At 34.6% G+C, this 19,044-nt stretch overlaps 1 protein-coding gene across 1 annotated transcript in view; it reads left to right on the top strand.

Annotated features, from left to right (window-relative positions):
- LOC120415374 (DNA fragmentation factor subunit alpha-like) overlaps positions 1-18,345 on the top strand; it is a 60,594-nt gene extending 42,249 nt beyond the window's left edge. The window contains exons 3-4 of the mRNA XM_039576897.2: positions 7,025-7,266; positions 11,292-18,345. Coding sequence (XP_039432831.1) covers positions 7,025-7,266; positions 11,292-11,715 — 666 coding nt within the window. The 3' untranslated portion in view covers positions 11,716-18,345. The remainder of the gene's footprint in view (positions 1-7,024; positions 7,267-11,291) is intronic.
- Positions 18,346-19,044: the final 699 nt, after the last annotated feature.

Here is a 19,044-nt window from a genome sequence, read left to right as displayed (position 1 = left end):
TAGTAAAATTGCATAAAATTTGTAAAATTTCCAAAAAATTTGTAAAATTCCTTAAAATTTGCTATTTTTTTTTAATTCAATTTTTTTCAAAATTTGCTAAAATTTGTAAGATTTTTTAAAATTTGTAAAGTTTGTAAAATTTGTATAGCTTGTAAAACTTCTTAAAATTTGTAAAATTACTTAAAATTTGTTAATTTATGTAAAATAAATTTATTTAAAAAATTTACAAATTTGGAAAACATTGTAAAATTTGGAAAAAAATTGTAAAATTTCCCAAAATTTGTAAAATTTCTTAAAATTTGTTTGGTTTTTTCAAAATTTGTAAAACTTTTTAAAAACAGCATTGTTTTTAATTGTAAAATTTCTTAAAATTTGTAACATTTTTTAATTTTTTAAGTTTGTAAAATTTGTAAAGTTTGTAAAATTTCTTAAAATTTTTATTTTTTTAAATTGGAAGATTTGACATTTATAAAATTTCTTGAAAGTTGTAAAATTTGTATAATTTCATAAAATTTCTTAAAATTTGTAAATTTGTAAAATTTCTTAAAATTTGTAAAATTTCTTAAAATTTGTAAAATTTCTTAAAATTTGTAAAATTTCTTAAAATTTGTAAAATTTCTTAAAATATGTAAAATTTCTTAAAAATTGTAAAATTTATGAAAATTTGTCAAAATTTTTAAAATTTGTATAATTTCTTAAAATTACTTAATTTAAAAAATTGTATTTTTTTTAAATTGGTAAAAGGTAAAATTGGTAAAATTGGTAAAATTTGTAAAATTGGTAAAATTGGTAAATTGATAAAATTTGTAAAATTGGTAAAATGGGTAAAATTGGTAAAATTGGTAAAATTGGTAAAATTGGTAAAATTGGTTAAATTGGTAAAATTGGTAAAATTGGTAAAATTGGTTAAATTGGTAAAAATGGTAAAATTGGTAAAATTGGTAAAATTGGTAAAACTGGTTAAATTGGTAAAATTGGTAAAATTGGTAAAATTGGTAAAATTGGTAAAAATTGGTAAAATTGGTAAAATTGGTAAAATTGGTAAAATTGGTAAAATTGTAAAAAATCAAATTTTTTTAAAAAATTGGTAAATTGATAAAATTTGTAAAATTGGTAAAATGGGTAAAATTGGTAAAATTGGTAAAATTGGTAAAATTGGTTAAATTGGTAAAATTGGTAAAATTGGTAAAAATGGTAAAATTGGTAAAATTGGTAAAATTGGTAAAATTGGTAAAATTGGTAAAACTGGTTAAATTGGTAAAATTGGTAAAATTGGTAAAATTGGTTAAATTGGTAAAATTGGTTAAATTGGTAAAATTGGTAAAATTGGTAAAAATTGGTAAAAATTGGTAAAATTGGTAAAATTGGTAAAATTGGTAAAATTGGTAAAATTGATAAAATTGGTAAAATTGGTAAAATTGTAAAAAATCAAAATTTTAAAAATGAAAAAAATGTAAAAAAAAATAAAATTCTTTAAATTGGTGAAATTGGTGAAATTGGTAAAATAGGTAAAATTGGCAAAATTGGTAAAATTGGTAAAATTGGTAAAATTGGTAAAATTGGTAAAATTGGTAAAATTGGTAAAATTGGTAAAATTGGTAAAATTGGTAAAATTTGTAAAATTGGCAAAATTGGTAAAATAGGTAATATTAATAAAATTAGTTAATTTGGTAAAATTGGTAAAATTTGTATAATTAGTAAAATTGGTACAATTGGTAAAATTTGTAAAATTGGTAAAATGGGTAAAATTTGTAAAATTGGTAAAATTTGGTAAAATTGGTAAAATTGGTAATTTGGTAAAATTTGTAAAAATTTAAAAGCCTTCATTTCATTAAAATTGCATAAACTATCGTTATACGATGTATCCTGAATAATTTGAAATCTATTTAACAAGTTTTTTTTCAATGAAAATTTAAGATGGAGCTATATTTTTTCCGCCCATACAAACTTGAAATAAAATTGGCATTGCCCTGATTTGTGTTAATTCATTTAAAATTTTACAGAATTTTACAAATCAACGTGTACAAAGTCGGTAAAGTTAGCACACAAAATCCAGAATGGTACCGATAGCAATAAACTTATTTCTTATGCTGGATTAATTCATCAACGATCGACAGCTGTTCCTTCGAGAGAGCCTCGCCATATTTACGACTCAATCATACCCGCTCAACAAGTTGTCGAAATAATCACCATTACCCATAAAGCCTCGTGCCGAATAATTGCCACGAGCTTCATTCGCCAGAAGTTTGCTTTTCTGAACTTGATTTATTACTTTTTCGTGGCAACGAAAATCACTTCCACGTGCACGCGGACGAGGTCGACACGCGCTCGATTCCGCACCAAATCATCGCACAGCATTAATGTACATCTTTACGCACTCTGGAAATATAACAGAGACGATAAAACCTGTTAGCAGCACAAGGAGCCAAACTCCTTTTTACGACGACACGCATTGCGTGCCCTTGGTTTGGTTGTGGGAATGGAGACGCGTGGTGGGAAGCTGTTCGGAAGTCAACAGGACGTAAATAAACTTCCATTTCCAGTCCGGAAGCTCTCTTCGCATCATTTGATGTATAAGATTCGTGTTGTTTGTTTTACGACCTAGATTGAACTTTGATTTTACAGTAAAATCATGATAATGTGGCAGTGATAAGAAAACGACAAAAAATTAATGAAACCTCTTCATATCAATAACCAAATATAAATTACCCCTCTTAGCTAAAAGTACACATCAACCGGTTGCTGAAAGGACTAAAAGTTAATGGGCTGTGTTTGAGTGGCAGATGATTCATGTGAAGTTTGCAGGCTCAAGAACCAGCCCACTCGTTCACACTTCACCACTTGAGGAAATCCTCGCAACCCTCATTCAAGAAAACGAAAGCAAAATAGCAAAAGGAGGCTTATTAGAAAAGTTTTGCTGCCCTCTCCACCTCGGGAGGATTCCCCGCGGTGGGAGTTTGGAGATATTCTACAGAGACACGTGTGAGCAAACGTCTGACAGAAGACACGTGTCGGTTTGACGAAGGTTCGTTGTGTCTGTGTGTTTTTGTGTCGGCAATGTTGTTGGTACGATTGGCATTTCAACGCCCCCAATGTCTTGTTTACAGCAGCACTGGTTGAACATCGTCTTTTGGGAACATTCCAACGCTCTCTGCTCTTGTGAAATGTGATATCCTGGTTCGTATAATACCTCTCATCTACTGATTTTCATTGAAGATTTGAGCACCTCGACTAATTTCGTAAAAAGTTAACAACATTCATCTGAGGAAGAAAATCCATTATTTTTCTCATTTGATTCTTCACATCCACATTTTTTTATATTTTAATATTAGTTTATTTTTATTCAACTTATATAAAAAATAAATGTTCACTATGAAATTCTACTTTTGTTCCAAACTTCAAAGCCGGAAAGAAAAACTGAAATTCTCATAGCAAGAACTCAGAGTATTTTGCTTAAGGCTGGTTGCAAATGCAAACTATGTCCAGAGCAACACAAGAACACTCCAAACATTCGTTTATTTTTCCTTCACTGACGCGTGATTTTACAAACAAGTAAAAAAATCGTACCAAGTTTCGCAACTTCAAAGTTTGCTGACGAGCAAAGAAAGCAGCCAGCACAGAACAGCATCCAAGTTGGGAATTTCTGCGATGACAAGCAAGGAAACGATAAAAATCTAGTTTCCTTCGAGAGGAAAACGGGGGTGACTGTGAAAAGGGAAAACTTTACTCGTGTAAGTCGTGGATATAAGTTTGTGATTTTCTTTCACTCTGCATGCCGTCAGCTTCGAGTTTACCGATAATCCTTCGGTGCAGAAAGTGGTAAAAAACAATCCATCAGTCTGGAGCTGTTTTTTTTGCGTCTGATAAAACTTTGGGATGTGTTCAATCAGGTGAATCGGAAAGTAATGAAAATTGAATTTGCTTGCGAGGAAAACATTGGAATATGTGCAAAATTGCGCAGACAGCAAAAAATTTCTCTTATCCGTTCGGTTAGCCGAAGTTTCGATTATCCAAAGTGAATTTTTTCCAAGGCCTTCGAATAATCGAGTTTGGACAGTAGAATAATTCTGTAATTTTCGCGAATAGATTTTTCATTGTATTTTTGACATCCAAAAAATAAGCCATTTTGCATCATGGGCATGTGAATGTGTGTATTCAAAAATCTGTATCTTGAACAAGAATTTTATTTTATCGATTTGAAGTTTTCGGCAAAATTGTATGTTGTGATTATGACATTTCAAAAAAAAATATCTGCCCGGAAAAAAATCTTGATATGTATTTATCTAATTATCACATAAATTCAAGTTCGCAAAATACTGAAATGGGTGCTGATATGTTGAGCTTTTCAGCATTTGTATCGAAAAGTATTACATTTCGATGTTGTTTTGATTTTAACGGTGGATTTACTAAACACAAGGATATTTCACTTCAAATTCCATTCGAATGGTGTTTTTTCAGAATTGCAAAAAAAAAAACGTTGTAAGGAACTCATTGCAGAAATTGATTTTCTCAGCACTCGTCGTTTTTATCGAACTCGTTGCATATGTTTTCGACTTGTGCCTCAACAATCTTTTTTTAAACTATTTTAAATTCCGAAAATTTTAATAACTTTTAGGGGACCAAAAAAGGCATATTTTCCGCTTGAGTTTAAGAAAATGACTAATCTGGTACCGGAGCTGTGATTTTTTTTAAATTTGTTTCTAGATATTGATCTTTTATTATTTAGATTCAAATCAAATCGCAGTCTAAAATTACTTTTTTTGTAAAGTGCACCATTGAACCTTGAAGGTATAGGCTAGGGTGGGTACGTTTTTCAAAATGTTCTCGGATCAAGTTTTAGTATGGTTCCCCTTGTAGGGCATGCCCATAGGGACTTTCATGCCAAATATCAGCTCATTTGGTTGTAAACTGGCTGCGCGCATCAGGGTTAAAGTTTACATGGGAATTACTATGAGAAAATTGGACTTTTTGTTCAAGCGCTTCTACAGGTCTGGGAAAATAACGCGCCAACTTCTGGTATGGTCAAGCCTAAGGGGAATGGTCTCGAGAACACTTTTTCCGAAGAGAGCATATGGATTCGTTGTCCCTAGACCTGGCGCATCGGCAAACAATCCGAAGTCTCCGGAATCAACGGTTTTCCCTGAAAAAGCATCAAATTTTCCTTAGCATGCTATGAAAGTTTGATGAACACCGCGACGCCATATGTCAGACAGCTACCACGTGGGTTAGAAACGGCTGGAATATTCAATTGCAAACCTTTTAAAGAGAAAATGATTATTTCGAGCAATCCTGATATTATTTAGTCGAATTCAGAATCTTTGCATAGCAAATTTGTATTTTTTGCAAATATTTCAACCACGTGGTAGCTGCCTGACGTATGGCGTCATCGTTCATCAAACTTTCATAGCATGCTAAGGAAAATTTGATGCTTTTTCAGGGAAAACCGTTGATTCCGGAGACATCGGATTGTTTGCCGATGCGCCAGGTCTAGGGACAACGAATCCATATGCTCTCTTCGGGAAAGATGTTCTCCAGACCATTCCCCTTAGGCCTGACCATACCAGAAGTCGGCGCGTGATTTTCCCAGACCTGTAGAAGCGCTTGAACAAAAAGTTCAAATTTCCCATAGTAATTCCCATGTAAACTTTAACCCTGATGCGCGCAGCCAGTTTACAACCAAATGAGCTGATATTTGGCATGAAAGTCCCTATGGGCATGCCCTACAAGGGGAACCAAACTAAAACTTGATCCGAGAACTTTTTGAAAAACGTACCCACCCTAGTATAGGCATATTTAAGGTAAAATTTTCTAAAAAATTCATTTTGTTTTTCTATTTAAAAACATTTCATTATGCACCTTAGTTGTCCAAAAATCAAAAAATATTTCATACATTTTTTAGTATGAAATTTTCTGCTCTTTTCATCAAAAAATATTTAGAAATTTGAGGATCAAGCCTAACATTTGGAAATGTTCTTTAGAAGTGTTTTAACTCATTCAAAATTTTAGCATTGACTTTTTTAAATTGAGTGACAGTTATTCAACTACCAATAAAATAGAAAATATAATTTAATTCAGGAACATATCTGGAGTTTCTTTTAAAAAAAAAAGGTCCAAATTTCCTTGTTGGGTGTTTTTTAAACCGCCTTGAGTCAGGGGTATTAAAAACACCCAAAAGGCAAAACCTGAAAATTTAGTTTATTGGACCTTTTCAAAAAAACTCCAAATATTTCCCGTCGTTTTTTTTTTGTATTTTTCAATGTGTGGATTAAACATTAAAATTTATTCTATTGAAATGAACAATGAATACAAGTATAATTTATTATTTGCCCTCATTTTTTTTTTATTCAAGGAGAAATGGAAAAACTTTGAATAAAGTATGTGTTGGCTTGATAAAATACCTTCGATTTATGGGGTATAGAAACAAACAATTGTTTGTTTTGCTTTCCTGTGTTTTTCATATTGCTATTTTTGTTTTTTTTTTTACATTTTTAAGTTGAAGTTGACTTCAATCAGTTTATATTCCAAAAATACGTTTAATCATTGTCTTAGCCGTAACAAAACACCTTTAAAAATGCATAGAACAAAACTACGGCTCCCAAACAATATTTAATCTCACATAAAACCATGTGATTGTTATGATTTTGTACAGTTTATTTTTTGAGAAAAATATTCAAACCCACATAATCAACCTGAACAAAGATTTATTGCCCATTCCTGCAGTACTGGTGTTCCACTCGAGAATTATTGTTACCCCCTATTCTGGCGGAAATCGATTCTGCAGCGATGCATTATTCACCGTAATCCCATTTGAATTAAGGCTGAAATCCAATTCCACAATCAATTCAACTGTCAAGCACCGCATCCACAAGCGACAACTTTTTCGCCCTTTTCAGCTGGTTAAATTTAATGACTCGCACTAAAATTCACAGCCAGTCAAACAAAAACCAATCGTCAATCTCCCTGCTCAAACGGGTTCAATCAAAAAATAAATCGAATTTATATCGCTTTTTTCTCCTCCTCACAGCCAACCCACTTCGTGACAATAACGACCCACAAGGAGTCCGGCAGCGGCGGCGACACCACGGACAGCCCCGAGGTCGAGCGGATACACCTGAAAAAGCTGGTCGCCCAGATGAAGTCGAACCTGTGCAACGTGTCGGTGCTGAGCGAACCCGACCTCGAACTGCTCTCCAACATGGACCCCAACTCGGTCGCGGACATCACCGGCCGGGACTTTATCGAGCAACTCAAGGAAGCATCAGGCAGGTTAGGGGGCCCAGGAGACCGGATGTGGGTCTGGTTTCCTAGAAACCCCCAGCTACATACGGACGTCTCTCTGAGAAGAATTTCTTTGCTAAGAGTTTTATGTTTTCATTTTGTTCTTGGTGCGAGCGGCTTTTCAGTTTTTTTTCCGGTGATATTGGATTTAATTCACTTTCGGTTTGGTGGTAGAATTCATCGCTGGCACTCTTTTGATTGGCATCGAACATCAATTATGTAGAGGCTATTGATTTCCGTTTTCGATTATTTCATTGTTTTGCACAAAATTATTCCGTAGCATCATTTTAATTGTTCGTTTGGTAGTGGTTTTATGGTGTCCGTTATACAATTCATCCCAAAAAAAATAACTGTAGAACTCCGTGCGTTCAAAGTTGAAACAATGTTTCGGTTTCCGCACACGCGTGTGGGTTGTCACATTATTAAATTTTCATCCAACCAATCGCAGCGTTTATGGCCACAATTTCCGTTTCACTGCTTCGCGATTAAATTATTCATCCCGAGCGCGATACGCAACGCAAATACTTTATCGAATCATTTTCGTGCTTCATTAGACTGCCGAAACATGTCCGTCTCGCTTGCGGGAAAACTGCAAAATCACGATTTAGTCACACTCAAGTTTCATCGTATTTTTTAACACTTTCAATTTAAATTTTATTAAAGAAAATTATAAATAAATTGAGCGTAAATATTAAATACAGTTCTGACTCGATTAACCGAATCATCGATTATACAAAGTTCGATTATTCGAATCATGAAAAAAAAATTCATATCTTAACATCAAATTCGAATTCAGTGACTCTAAATTAGTAAAATTTTGGGTTTTGAGTGTTTTGTTACCAAACTGCTATATCACTATTTCATATCACTGCTATATTTGCGGTTATTTTTAATTACAAATTCCCAGATAATTTTAGAGTAATTTTGGTTCTTATGTATATAACTACGAAATTTGTATTTTCTTCTTGATTCCATCATCTGAAGTGATTTTTGTTTTCGAGGACATCAGATAATCGAGTCTGGACTGAAATAAATAGAGCAATACTTCACAAAACCAGTCGATTTCATGACATTTCAGAGCAATTCCATACCAAAGGGTTTGTTCAAATAGTACGTCCAGAGATTTTCAGAATCAGATATTTCGGTTTTAAGTAATTTAATATTTGCTGTATCTTAAAGCAGTATCAAAAAGTGGTCAAAGACAAACATGTAGGAAATTTGACCGGCTTTCTGAAAAAATACACTGAAAACAGTACTCGCCACATCTATGAGACTTTTTGACTTTTAAGTTTAAATGTCAAATTCGAAGATTTTTTTTTTCATTCCATTTGTTTGTGGAAGTAGCCTAAGATTTTACAAAAAGCTTCACTTAAAAATGCAGGATGCACAGAAAAAAAAATGATGGTAATATTCATCAGGAAATGGTGACAGATTTTGTGGCTAAAAAAATGATGAATTTTACCCCAGAAAATGATGAATTTTCATCAGTTTTTGATGAATATTCATCAGGTTCACATTTTTACACATTTTTTATGTAATATTACTCAAAAAAGAGGTAATATTCAACCTACCAAATTTTCAACATTTCAAAATTCAACTTTTTTTTTCTGTGTGGTATGTGCCTTCTAAAAAAATAAAAATAAATCATGTAGCATTTTTTCAAGTGGTCTTAACGTGAAATTTATTTTGACGTAATTTTTTATGTAAAATTTAATTTGCAATCGAATTATACTAAATAATTTTTTGTAATACGAAGAAATAGAAATCTGTCGTCAAAAGTTAGATGTTTGAGAAAAATCTTAAATTTTTGATTTTGAAAATAAAGCTGAATTCTTTTTCTAAAATTTCGTCTAACAAACATAGAAGATTGGTTTTAGTTCCTGAGATACAGCAACTTAAATATAAATAAGCAATGAAATTTTAAGTTTTCATGTTTCGTAATATTTTTTCAATAGAACAATTTTTAAGGAGTTCATCCAAACAGCACCTAATTTTCTAATTCAAGAAAATAATATTTAACTCTTTCAAAAAAAAATCATAATCTTTTAAAATATTTCCCTGATTGTTTGGTCTTGGGGGCTATCCATAAACCACTTGGACACCTTAGGGGGGAGGGGGGGTTTGACGGTAGTCCACGCTCCAAACAAAAAGATTGTATTTGTATGGAAATTTTCCAAGATGGGGGGGACGAGATTTCCAAAAAAGTGTACACGTGGTGTGTGGATGATCCCTTGCTTGAAAAACATATTTCGGTGCATATTTAAAAAAAACAATCAAATAAAAAGAGACAGGAGTTTTTTGTTCAATCCTCTGGGCGTTAGAGGATAAGATTGCATTTCTTTAAAATTACTAAATTAATTTCAATCAATATACACCAATTCCCCATGAAAACAGCACGGCCGAAAACAAAAGTGCTCGGATCAGACTCAAAATTGGACTAGGGGTTCGGGGAGTTCCATGCCGAAAAACTAGACCGGTATTTTTTGTTTGGATATTAGGATGACCTACGCCATGTTAGGGTGGTGCCAACAATTGTCATTTTCGTAAATTTTTTGCAAAAAAACATTTCTTTATTTTCAAAAAATTATAATTTCTCGACGTTTCAACCGATTTTAGCTCTTGGGCGCAAATGAAAATTAATCAGCTAAAGAAAATAAAAGGTATCAGTTTCGAATTTCAAAAATCAAGCATAGCATTTGAAAAGGTCTTATGAAACTTTAAAATGCCGTTTTGTATTCTTATCGGATTCTTCGAGAAATTTCGTCATACAAAATTTGAAAACTTCAATAACAAGACAGAATTTCAACCTTTCGATGAATGATTCACCAACAACTAACTAACAACTTTTGTATAATAAAACTCCAAACATGTTTAAAATTATTATAAAGGCAGGGAAATGTATTTTAAATTGTTTTCAGCTGATTTTTGAGCTGTATATTTTATTGAAATTTTGAGGTTTTTTTTTAAACATGTATTTCGCCCCCTGATTATCCAGGCAGTTTTTTGAGAGGGAGGCAAAGTCTCCTCCCTATTCCTCCTCCTATTAGCAACAGCCTGATATGTTTTCAAATCAAATTGTATGCATAAATAATAAAAAAAATGACCAAGCTTATATTCATATATTTCAAAATTTACTTAGAAACTTAGATTTATTTACCGATAGTTGAAAAATCTGTAAAATTAGGAACAGAAATGCATCTTCCAAATGATCCAAAATCTGTTGTACTGGTAAAGTTCATTACCGAACTTTGGTATAAGTTTTAAGGTGATATTTTGCTATCCAGCTTTTCATCATCTGTGAAAAAAAAATTCTTAAGTTACCTGCGATTAAAAACTCAAATTGTGGTGTGTTTGTTTTCGGAACGGCAATTCTTGTAAAACTCCAGTTCAAATGAAATTAATTTTTGAGCTCGACAATAATATAGGATGGCGCATTTGTTTATTTGAAAAAGTACTCTAAATTTCCCGCAAAAAAAATGTTTTATATCTCCTACTAAACAAAACAAAAGGCTTCCGTCATGCTTCAATTCGGTTGTGGTTTTGCATTGCACTGCAAAATGTAAAACGCATCGAACCGATACAACGGAATAGATTTGAAAATAAAATTGGTTACATACGTGACTGCATTTCAAAGGATGGATCATGCAGCTTGAATCTTGACTCTCTAATCAACAAATTAATGGATTATTTGTGGGTTAAACATTTATTGATTATACTTTTTTTTGTATAACTCCATACAATTTTAAAGTCACTCCAGGTTATTGCAAGGTTATTTTTGAATATTTTTAATTTTTGAAGGCGCTAAACATTACTGGTATCAGTAGCTTACTAACGCTTCATTATATCGCTTTGGGACCATCTTAAACCACATTGACCCGTATATCTCTCTTGTAATAGCTAACATTTCACGTAGAACCCCATCGTAACACTGTGTATTGGTAACATTTCACCCCAACTGGCTCCCATTTTCTTTCTCTCTCTGCATCCACCACACCTCTTCCTCTCTCCGACAGAATCCTGCATGAAAAGCGACAGGCTCTTGACGCAATTGAGCTGCTAAAGCTGATCGCCAAGCAGAAGGCGTCCATCCCGAGCGTGGTCCACAACATCCCCGGCGGTGACCCGGCGGCCTACGACGGAAATGGCGACGACACGGACGACGACGAAACGAGCAGCTGTTACGTGGACGAGGAGGGCATCGAGCGCAGAATTGGCGGCGGAGTTCGAAATTCCGCGGCGGTGGACGACATCGATGGCAACGGTATGGCGACGACGACGACGACAGCAGGTAGTGGTCAGCAGATTACCCTAGAACTGGATCCCCGAACACTAGCCACTATCCAAAGCCAGCAGCATCAACAGCTGTCACTTAGTGCTTCAACCAACCCTGCCGACCTTGAGAATGCTTCCGGGCGGACCGAAACGTCGAACATTTGATATATGGTTTACCATCTTAGTTTTTGCCAAAAGTAAGTTTTTGCCGCACATTTTGGGGTTTTTTGTATTGAAATTTGTTGTACAAATTGTTGTTTGTGATTGAGCTCCGACTAGGAGTTTCGCAAGTCCCTGCAACAGGGCAAGAACCGTTTGCAGAACCGATCGTGATCGAACGAAAATCAAAACATCGTTTTACGACTAGCCAGAAAACAAAAATCGCGTTGAAATTCAGAGAATGTAACAAAAAAGTAACACTGTAAAAATAATCTCTGCCCAAATACGAATTGCCTTACTTTAGTTGAGTAATGATTAAATGGAAGAAACGCTCAAGTCACCACAGTTCACACACATATGCCAAGTCAAGCTCCAAGTCCAACAATAGGGTCGCCTTGAACAACCACCGCAGCATGGCCACTAAAACTATAAAGTCCCGCCCCACCCTCTGGGGACCCATTTCATCCCCGAATGATGAGCTCATTAGGCTGTCCAAACAGCTACCACACCACCGGTCTGATCTCGTAAAGTTGGCCGCTTTCTCTCGTGAATCATTTATCCTGACCCTCTGGAACAACGGGATGATGACGTGGGAGAAGTGGACAAAAGTTTAAAGCTTTGAGAGTTGAAAAACTTTAAAGTTCAAAAAAACAGATGAACTACCATGTGACTCCATTGAAATATCTGCGATCAAAATTATTTGATGGAGACGCATGGTAGTTCACATAAAACAAATTTTACCGTTCAAAAAGTTCAAAAGTTCATCATTTTACACAAAATCCCACTGTACACCGTGTGCTTTCATCATCGCCCGAGCCCTATTGGGAAAACCATTAGACCTTGCAACATTTTTGGCCCTTGGAGCCGGTTTTACGACGGTCGTGGCTTACGCGGTCACCCCGGGAACACGTGTTGGGCGACGTTTCTCGTTTACATTTCACTTTCCACCGTCTCTCTCCTGGCGGGGTTTGTGTTTTCATTTCGAGACCAAGCCCACCGTGATGATGGCCCAAAGGAATTTTCAGCAACATTTCTCGCCGTTTTGCGTTTTCTTGCCTGAGGCGGGCAGGTGGGAGGGGAGGTATGCAATTAAAATGTTTACCTTTTTGGGGGCTTGATTTTTCGGGCAAGCATTTTTGGGAATGTAATAAAGACATGTTGGTTATTCGTTAATTAACGTTAAGCAAACAGCGCAGTCGAGATTCTTGGCAAAAAACTTGTAAAAAGAATTGTTCATTGAAATTTTCGAAGTATCATCTAATTTACACATTGAAAAAAGAAACAAAGTAAACAATTACTCTCTATGCAAATATTGATCCACTGCATGTTCGCGCTTCAAAACTTGATTTAAAACCCACATCCGATAGTTCAGTTTTCTCCCACCAGCCAACAAAATATTATTTGCATTTCTAATGGATTGTTGACCTAAACGAAATGTTCGTTTCTACCCATTTCCAGCAATTCGCACATTGACCCTCTAACGTCCATAGTTGCAACAGTGCGCCACAAAATTTTCACTTCATTTTGAAATTTCTCGATAACTTTGGATGAACAATTCTCTACGAAATCAGCTGATTTGGACCTTTTTTATATTTTTGGCTCAATCTTTGTCGGGGCCTTCCCTATGACCAAAGAAGCTATTTTGTGTCTGAAAAAATATAATTCAACCCAAAAATTAAGAACTTTTCGTCACAGTGTCCTGATGCAAACAATGATCGAGCTCGAGCTGTCACAGCCCTGCGAAGTATGTTGGCTGACATATCGAGTGATCAGTCAATAAAACCAGCTAGAAGTTGCCTGCCGAAAAAACTTTCGCTAGAAATAGATAGGAAACCTGATGCAAACAAACCTTAAACTGCCATGTAAACATACTTTGAATATGTTGGTAAATTTCTGACTAGATAGCATTATAGGTTCACCCATACAAGTCTCAACACAATTAAAAAAAATACGAAAATGGTACGTAAATATTTGAAAATCTGTGACTTTTGGATGAATTTTCTGATCAAAATTGAAGGCAAGAAAAAAAAATCCGGAATTTTTAACTAACTTTTTTCACAAAAACACAATTTTCCAAAATCCGTATTTTATGATTTTCTGTTTTTTTAAGCCGCTGTATCTCAGCAACCAGATGTCCGATCTTCAATGTCTCTTGAACAATTTCATAGCAAATTCACTCATGGCAGGGTTGCCAGATTTTGGCAGATTTTTCACTTTCTGCCCATTTTGAACAATTTTTTGATTAAAATTAACAAAAATAATTGAAAATATAAAAATAAGAATTTGTTTTCCTCAAACAGAATGTAAATTCAACATTTTTGAGGCCATACAGTCAGCAAAACCATCTGAATTCTACAAAATTTTGAATAAATTCATATCATCCCTCAACTTCAACATTGAGAAGCCAGATTTTTCCTGATTTTTTTTTTCAATCTTCGCTAGATTTTTCAAGTTTTGACCTGGTTACCCTGACTCAAGGTTTTAAAAATCGAAAACTGCAAATATTTCGCTGAAATCAAACTTTCGATGGCTACATCTTGAAAACGGATACCTTTATCAAAAATCTGTGAAGTACTTTTCCATTGCAAATTCAATTTTACATTGAAAAAAATTAGGTCAAGAAATAAACTAAAGTTTGAGTTTATTATCCAAAAATCACTATTTTTTTCAAAAAGTCATAACTCGATAGCAGAATTTTTACCCATACTTCTCTATGGCTTAAAAGTTACGGTTTGTTGTCCCCTGAAACATATAAAAAAATGTCGAAAATAAAAAATTACGGATTAAGGAAAATTGAGTTTTTGTGAAAAAAAATCGGGAATTTTTTTTCCGCGTACCTTTTTTTTCTGAATAGTCCTCAACAATACAACATTGCAGAAGACACCAAATTGATCATAAAATTCATTCAAAAGTTACAGATTTTGGAATATTTACGAACCATTTTTTTATGGACAGCTGCCAAATTTGTATGGAGACTTGTATTGGTGAACCAATCACACAAAATAGCTTCTTTAGTACAGGAAAGGCCCCCAAAAAGTATGAGCCAAATAAAAAAATACAATTAAAATTCATTTCCGGTTTTGGTAGAGAATTGCTCATTTTTAACTGAATCGTAGCAAGTCACAAAATGTTCTGTTATTCTCGTAGAAGATTTGAATTAAATCAAAGTGGGATTCTCGGAAAAAAAATCATTCGATGACTGCACGGAGAAAAATGGGTTCTTAATATTGTGAACAAGCGTTCATGAAAATTAGAACCTCATACAAAGTGTTCAAATTTCATGAACACTTGTTCACGTTTTTGGAAATTATTTTTTCTCCGTGCGAATTTGTTAGAAAATTTTGGAATTGAAGTTATTCAGAATATGTTTCCTAATTATTTTTGAATTTACTGTTATACACTGCCCATGATCGCATAAATGTCCCATATGCATTTTCATCACTTTTGAGTTATTGATGCAGTTTGGTTCAAAAACGTGTGCTCTTTCAAAAGAGCATATAACATCCAGTACTTTGTTCTGGAAATCAGGAGGAAATCCAGTTTTTTCGTGAAAACTTAACACGTAGCCTTATGTGTGGGACAAACTTCAAATGCGTTTTTCTCAGCTTGCTGTTTTTGCATATGGGACATTTATGTGAACATGGGCAGTACAAATCCTTTAACTTTTGTTGAAAACTACTCGCTTGATTGTTTTCAAAACATATCAACCAAGTTCAGTTTGATTGCAAGCCATTTTGTTCATAAAATAATCAAATTTCTAAATTTTTCATTTATGGTACACAGAAAAAAATAATGTAAATTTGGAAGCTTTAATTTTGAAAGGTTGAATATTACCTCTTTTATGATGTAATTTTACCTCAATTTAGACTGAAAAAGTGACATTACAACAGAAAAGTGGTAAAATTACACATTTCCAGAGGTAAAATTACACCTTTTTTCTGACATAAAAGATGTACCCCTTCCCAGATGTAATATTACCATGATTTTTTTTTCTGTGTAAGCAAAGCACTGCATTAAATCTAGAAGATTTATTCCAAAACAGCTGTTTTTGGAACATGGACATCCCGCAAAACCCCTTTCCTTTCCCTCACACTTCAACAAGTCGCTAGCCGGGGCCGCCATTTACGCACGAGTAGCGAGACCGGGTGACGAAAATGTTTCCGGCATTTTCCCGGAAGGACGACCAGACTAGCTTATATAAACGGGTTTACGAAAAACCCCCGCCTCCCGAACAAAGTTCTCTGCAGATCGGGGGCTCTGCAGATGGTCTTATTTTTCCACGCCAGATTGTTGCTCGACCGTCGCATTGATCTTCCCCGGGGGGACCCGCCATCATGCCTTGTACTGCTTTTTGTTGTTTGCAATTTTTTGGTCGATTTTTTTGCTGTTTCAATGGGGAGGTTATGTTCACTTTCAGCGTTCAGGGACTTGGGGAGAACACGTTATTTTGCTACCAAAAAAAAAGGCAAAAATGTTGTGCAGTGCCAGAAAGCAATTAAAAATGTTAAACCGGGAGCTGTCTATAGCAGAGATATAGTTCGTTAGATATCATTCTGTAGTTGTTGTGTATATTTTCCTGTGCTTACCCTCAGCTTAACTTGTCCTGCTATCATAAATTTAATCGCTTATGTAGATTTATTGAAATTGATCGAAATTTTAGTTTCATTTCATAAAGCTATAATTTAAAATTATTATTTTTCGTCCAGTGTTGCCAATTTTCGTAAACATTTTTCAAATTCAACAACTAAAGTTGCATCAAATCTTCAATATTACTCTATGCAGTTGCATCGGCAACTGGCCATTCCCACATTTTTGCAGTGCAGTATTTTCGGAAGAGAATTCCCACAAAGTGAAAAATGCACACAAAAAACGCGTGGTTTCATTTCGGTGCGTCTTTTCTGCACTGCCTGGCACGTGCCGTACCCCTTGATGACGTCACAGAGCGCAGACACGTGCGCGCTCGTGCAACCCCTTGACCTTTTGTTCGGGTTGGGAAAATCCGGAGCAAAAGCTGCTGGCGAGAGAAGGGGGGTGCTCTTGACGATGGTTTGATGAGGGCGGATTTTCAAAATTGGAGCTTTTTTGATTTTTTAGTAAACTTCATTTCTGGAGTTTTTTAAAAAAAAAAAGGTCCAATAAGCCATATTTGCAATTTTTGCTTTTTATGTGCTTTTTATTATGGGTATTAAAAAACACCCAAAAACAAAAACTGAAAATTTGGTTTATTGGACCTTTTAAAAAAAAACTCCACATTTAGTAGGCAAATTCAGCTTTAGCTGATGAAAGCCACTTATTTCGAGGAAGGAAACGAAAAGCGCTGCAATAAAGGCCATTGTTTGCGGGGTGAAAAGTTTTGGGAATTTTATCGGTTGCGAAAAGTGAGAGTTCAAACAACAGTGTGCTAATATGGTTTCCGCGGAAAAGGCTTCCAGCTTTGATGCTGGCAACACGGCAAAGGATTACGCTTCCGAGAAGCAATTTCCATTATTCATCTAGTAGCGTCTAAAAATATTTTAGGTCAATCAACTGAAGGGCATATTTCATTTTGGGAAACTTTGTTGACAAAAAAAACTTTTTCAAAAACTTGGAAACTGCCAAAGTGTTAAAGGTAATGGAATACCTTCTTGATGAAATCAAGCTACAAATTGGAATTATGTGTGTGACCTGTGACGATTAAAGCACTTTTAATTAGGTATAAAATTTCGGTAGATTTTGATAAGACAGCAGCAATTGTTAAACATTTTTGTAGATTTACAGCTTTGTATTACGTGACAAGCCAGCATGGTAGAATGTTTTTTCAGGCCAAAAAGGTGTTTTAAAGCAGTTTTAATTAGCGACACGACGACGACGACGTTAATGGAAGCGTTCCAAGTTCAAACCCTCCTCCACACAAAAAGCAAGATTACACACACACATACTCCACTTAAGTCACATACATGCCTCTAATGATAATCACATACTGTAGAATAAAGTATTTCACAAACATACCGACTGTAGTAAGCCCAAACACACATTTAAACAAGTAACCAGTTTTTTAACAGAAAATTAACTCTGGCGTGATTTTTCAACGAGACTTATGCATCCTGCTCACAACTTATGTTAATTTTCATTGGTGTGAGTGGTAAACACTGAACTCAAGGCATTTGTCTTAAGGTGGTATTAAACTGCGGGAAACTTTGTTTGCAAACTTGTCAAAGCTTTTGACAGTTTCCAACTTTGTTTACACACTCCACTACTGTGTATTTCTGAGTGGAATACCACTTTAATAAATAAGAAATAAACGCCAGAGCTGCAATCGCTGACAAGTACACAAGAATTCTAACTAACATACATTCAACAAAAAATCACAACATACTCTAACTTGTAGACAAGCAACCACATCTAGAATAACAAATTAGCCCTACCAAAGTAGAAGACTATGGAGTTTATCAATCTACTAAGCAACATTTTAAAAATCACAATTAACAGTTAAAGCAAAAGTGTGAAGGAAAGTGGTAAGTCGTGCCAAACAAGAACAGAAAACAGACGGACATAAATATCTAATCAAATCCCAACAAAAAAATCCACATTAACAGGATCGAACAACAGAAACATTAACATTAACAACAACCAAGCGGTAGGATAGTGATCAAATTAGGCGTATGAACTTAGGAATGACGAATAACAAATAAACACACACAACTGATAATACAAGTGTAACACGTTGCAAAACAATAGGGTTAACGATTCATTTTTAAAACATGTGCACTGAAAAGACGCACTGAATTACATTTAACAAAATAAAACACTCACACACACTCACACATTGCGAGCAAGGTGTTGTTTAATTTTCGAATTGTAGAGTTTATATATGATTGTCTCCACAGCAGGAACGGTACCGTTTAATAAAATAAAGGATCAAGTCGAGGAAAAAAACGAAAATTGTGTGGTTTTTCATTCCCGCAGCAATATCACACGGCAATCAGCGGGAGGGGGAATGCAATTTAATGGGCAAATGAGACAGCGTCAGTTTCATTTGGACAATTTGGGCTCTTTACATGGCACACGACATTGAAATGTATCATAATGAGGGTACGGAACGGAAATGAATATTATATGCATGTTTCGTGTTTACATTTTATCTTTCATTTTCGACTGGGACATAATGTCGCGTTAATGTGGTTGCGGTGAGCTGGAAATTTGAATTAAAAATACCAGAGCGATTCTCTGAGATTTCGGTCATTCGATTTTTTCTGTATTTTTTAATCCGACTGAAACTTTTTTGGTGCCTTCGGTATGCCCAAAGAAGCCATTTTGCATCATTAGTTTGTCCATATAATTTTCCATACAAATTTG

Source organism: Culex pipiens, chromosome 2 (genome assembly GCF_016801865.2).
Source record: "Culex pipiens pallens isolate TS chromosome 2, TS_CPP_V2, whole genome shotgun sequence".
NCBI classification, from domain to species: Eukaryota; Metazoa; Arthropoda; class Insecta; order Diptera; family Culicidae; genus Culex; species Culex pipiens.
Note: the sequence above shows the minus strand (reverse complement) of the source record. Positions and strands in the feature narration are given on the sequence as shown.